General features: G+C 49.0%; 1 protein-coding gene across 1 annotated transcript in view; it reads left to right on the plus strand.

The window, feature by feature from the left end:
* Positions 1–1,888: 1,888 nt before the first annotated feature.
* Positions 1,889–3,460, plus strand: part of BBS5 (Bardet-Biedl syndrome 5) — a 25,755-nt gene continuing 24,183 nt past the window's right edge. Inside the window, exon 1 of the mRNA XM_037734493.1 lies at positions 1,889–2,324. Coding sequence (XP_037590421.1) covers positions 2,266–2,324 — 59 coding nt within the window. The 5' untranslated portion in view covers positions 1,889–2,265. The remainder of the gene's footprint in view (positions 2,325–3,460) is intronic.

Below are 3,460 nucleotides of genomic sequence, written 5' to 3' on the forward strand. Positions count from 1 at the left end.
GTTTTGGAAGGCTAAGGCAGGAGGATCATTTGAGGCTAGGAGTTTGAGACCAGCCAGGGAAACACAGGGAGACCCTGTCTCTACAAATATAATAAAATAAAATTAGCCAGGACTACACCTGTAGTCCCAGCTACTTGGGAAACTGAGGCGGGAGTATCACCTAAGACCAGAAGCTTGAGATTACAGTGAGCTATGATCATGCCACTGCATTCCAGCCTGGGTGACAGAGTGAGATCCTGTTAAAAAAAAAAACAACAAATCATATAGACTCTGGAAAACTCCACTATATAAGAATGATAGTTTAAAAAGGCAAATAATGTCTTCACATTATTATGAATATAATTTGACCTTATGGGCCCCCTGAAGTGATCCAGATCAGTCTTTGTGAACCACTAATTTAAAGAATTGTCATGCTTGAGAAAAGGGACTTTGATTCATTCAAGAAGTATTTACTGGGTCCTACTCTGTGCTAGGCATTTTTCAAAGCGGTCAACTGATAGATCAGGTGTCTGTCCTCAGGTTGTTCACAGCAGGTGGGGTAGAAGGATTAGGAACAGCTGGAGTTCACATTTGAGCTGAGTTTTTTTTTTTTTTTTTTTTTTTTTTTTTAATGGAGTTTTGCTCTTGTTGCCCAGGCTGAAGTGCAGTGGTGTGATCTTGGCTTACTGCAAACTCTGCCTCCTGGGCTCAAGTGATTCTCCTGCCTCAGGCTCCTGAGGAGTTGGGATTATAGGTGTCTGCCACCATGTCCGGCTAATTTTTTGTATTTTTAGTAAAGATAGGGTTTCACCACGTTGGCCAGGCTGGTCTCGAACTCCTGACCTCAGATGATCCACCCACCTCGGCCTCCCAAAATGCTAGGATTACAGACATGAGCTGTGCCCAGCCCAAGCTGAGATTTAAGTGACAAAGGGCAGGCTTTTGCAGAGGTCTGGGGAAACAGTGTTCCAGGCAGAGTGCCCTCCGAAATCTCTGAGCCCAGTCTGGCAAAAGAACAGCCAGAAGTGAGGGTGATTTGAGGTCACAGAGGTGGGCAGGGCCAGACTGAGCTAGGCCCAGGTAAGGAATTTGAAGTTTTAAGTCCAAACCATTCCTATAAACTTTATAAAATTAATCAGGAAAGAAATTGGTTGCGGGGGGGGGGGGGGGAAAAAAATAACCAAGCTTGCAGCCAATTTGGCATTAATCATGAGGTCAGCTTCCTCTCTGACCTGCTTCCTCACAGTTGTTTGGGGCCTATTGTCCTGTCAACGAGATTATAGTTCTCTTCCATTGCTCTAGAGAGAACAACTTGAACATTATGAAATATTAAGTTTTCCCTTTGAGACAGTCTTTCAGATCCTGGATACCAATGAAACTACTGCCCAGCTGGTCTGAGGAACCCCATGAGAAACTAAGTCAGCAAAGAATGAAGTTTCCCTATCCTGAAGATTTCATCTCCCTTACTCTGACCAATCAACGACCCCAATTTTCCAGCCCCTCACCCTCTGTGATCCTTGTAAAAACCTCAGCCCAGAACTATTCGGAAGATGGATTTTAAGGTCTTTTCCCATCTCTTTGCTAGATACCCTGCAATCATTACACTCTTTCCCTGCTGCAAACTCTCCTGTCTTCGTGTAATGGATTTGTTACCTCACGGAAGGCATATGAACCTGTTGGTCCTATATCTCTGTCGCCTAGGCTGGAGGGCAGAGGCACAATCATAGCTCCCCACAGCCTTGGGCTCGAGATCCTTCCGCCTCAGCGACCGAAGTACAGTAGTTGGGACTACAGGTGTGCACCACCATCCCTGGCAATTTTGAGGTTTGTGTAGAAATGAAGTTTCGCTATGTTACCCAGGTTAGTCTCGAATTCTTGGTCTCAAGTGATTATCCAGCCTCGGCCTCCCAAAGTGCTGGGATTACAGGCGGAAGCCACCATGCCCAGCTTTAAATCTAAATCTCTTTACGGTGAAGAGAAATACAGAGAGGGGTAAAACGGCTAAAGGATGTCTGTTTGGAGGCGAGGAAGGTCGCCCAGAGGTCAGGCACGCTCCCCCGCGGCGGAGACAGCTGGGCTTCTCCGAGACTCCTAGATCCTGCCTCGCATCTCTAATCGGCTTAACAATGCGAACCAGCTGGGTGACGCGCGCGCACTCTCGCGGAAGCTTGAGTCTCGGCGCCCGCCGTAGACGTCGCGACGGAGGCGGCCCGTTGCCTTGGAGCCAGCGAGACGCGGCTGGGCCTCCACCTCTGTGGAGAGGGCCAGCCGCGGGCTTTCTTCAACATGTCGGTGCTGGATGCGCTTTGGGAGGACCGAGATGTCCGCTTCGACCTGTCCGCGCAGTGAGTCTCCAAGATTCCCGAGGGGTCTTCAGCCTGTAGAGGGCGCCGCGGTGCGCTTTGGGGACCAGCGGGCGTAGCCTGCGACCCCGCTGCTCGCCACGTTGGCGAGGGTAGGATGTTTGCGTCCCTTGTCGGCGCCTCGAGAGTCCCCAGGCCGGCTGGGCCACTGCGGCCTTCCAGAGGCCGGCGCCGTGGCAAGAGCGCGTCTGGATACTTAGTTTTGGTCCCGTGCGACCGTCGGCCCCCCATCCTGGTCTGCGGGACAGACCAGGACCACCGGGGCTTGGCGTCCTGTATACACCCACCTGAGCTTGGGATTTCAGTTTCATGGAAGGAACGTAGGTCAGGGGCTCAGGAAACTAGGGTTCTAAAACTAAGTCTGTAATATCGACACACTGTGTGGGCCCTTGGACAAATGTCTTCATCATTCAAGCTGGAGTCTTCATGTCTGTAAAATAAGGGAGGTGGGGAGTAGGCAGTCTTCAAAAATTCCTAACCACTCAAACTTTATGTCCTTGGTAAACTTTCATCTAGCTATTCATCTAAATCACCAAGAAGAAGAAGGGGCCCTCTTTTTCAGCCCTGTTTTTGGAAATTATCATACTTTAAATAGAAGCCCCGTTTTGGGAAATTACCGTTCTTTAAAGAGAAGGTGGTTAGAAACCTCCTGCTCCAAAATCCAGGGGGAAAAATGCAGGTTGGGATACTAAGTGTTGAGAAACACTAAAGCTAAGATTCCTGGATTAATGGCATAGAACTGCTTAGCTACCTCTTATCATTCCTTATAGACCTCACTTCCTTAGATAGAAAAATGAAATATTAATACATTTTCCAGGTTAAGTGGTGGCTAGATATCTAATACTAACATGTTAGATCCTTTAAGAAGATGAAAGAGGGCCGGGCGCGGTGGCTTAAGCCTGTAATCCCAGCACTTTGGGAGGCCGAGGCGGGTGGATCACGAGGTCAAGAGATCGAGACCATCCTGGTCAACATGGTGAAACCCCGTCTCTACTAAAAACTACAAAAAAATTAGCTGGGCATTGTGGCGCGTGCCTGTAATCCCAGCTACTCAGGAGGCTGAGGCAGGAGAATTGCCTGAACCCAGGAGACGGAGGTTGCGGTGAGCCGAGATCACG

This window comes from Cebus imitator, unplaced genomic scaffold, assembly GCF_001604975.1.
Source record: "Cebus imitator isolate Cc_AM_T3 unplaced genomic scaffold, Cebus_imitator-1.0 Scaffold628, whole genome shotgun sequence".
Lineage (NCBI taxonomy): Eukaryota > Metazoa > Chordata > Mammalia > Primates > Cebidae > Cebus > Cebus imitator.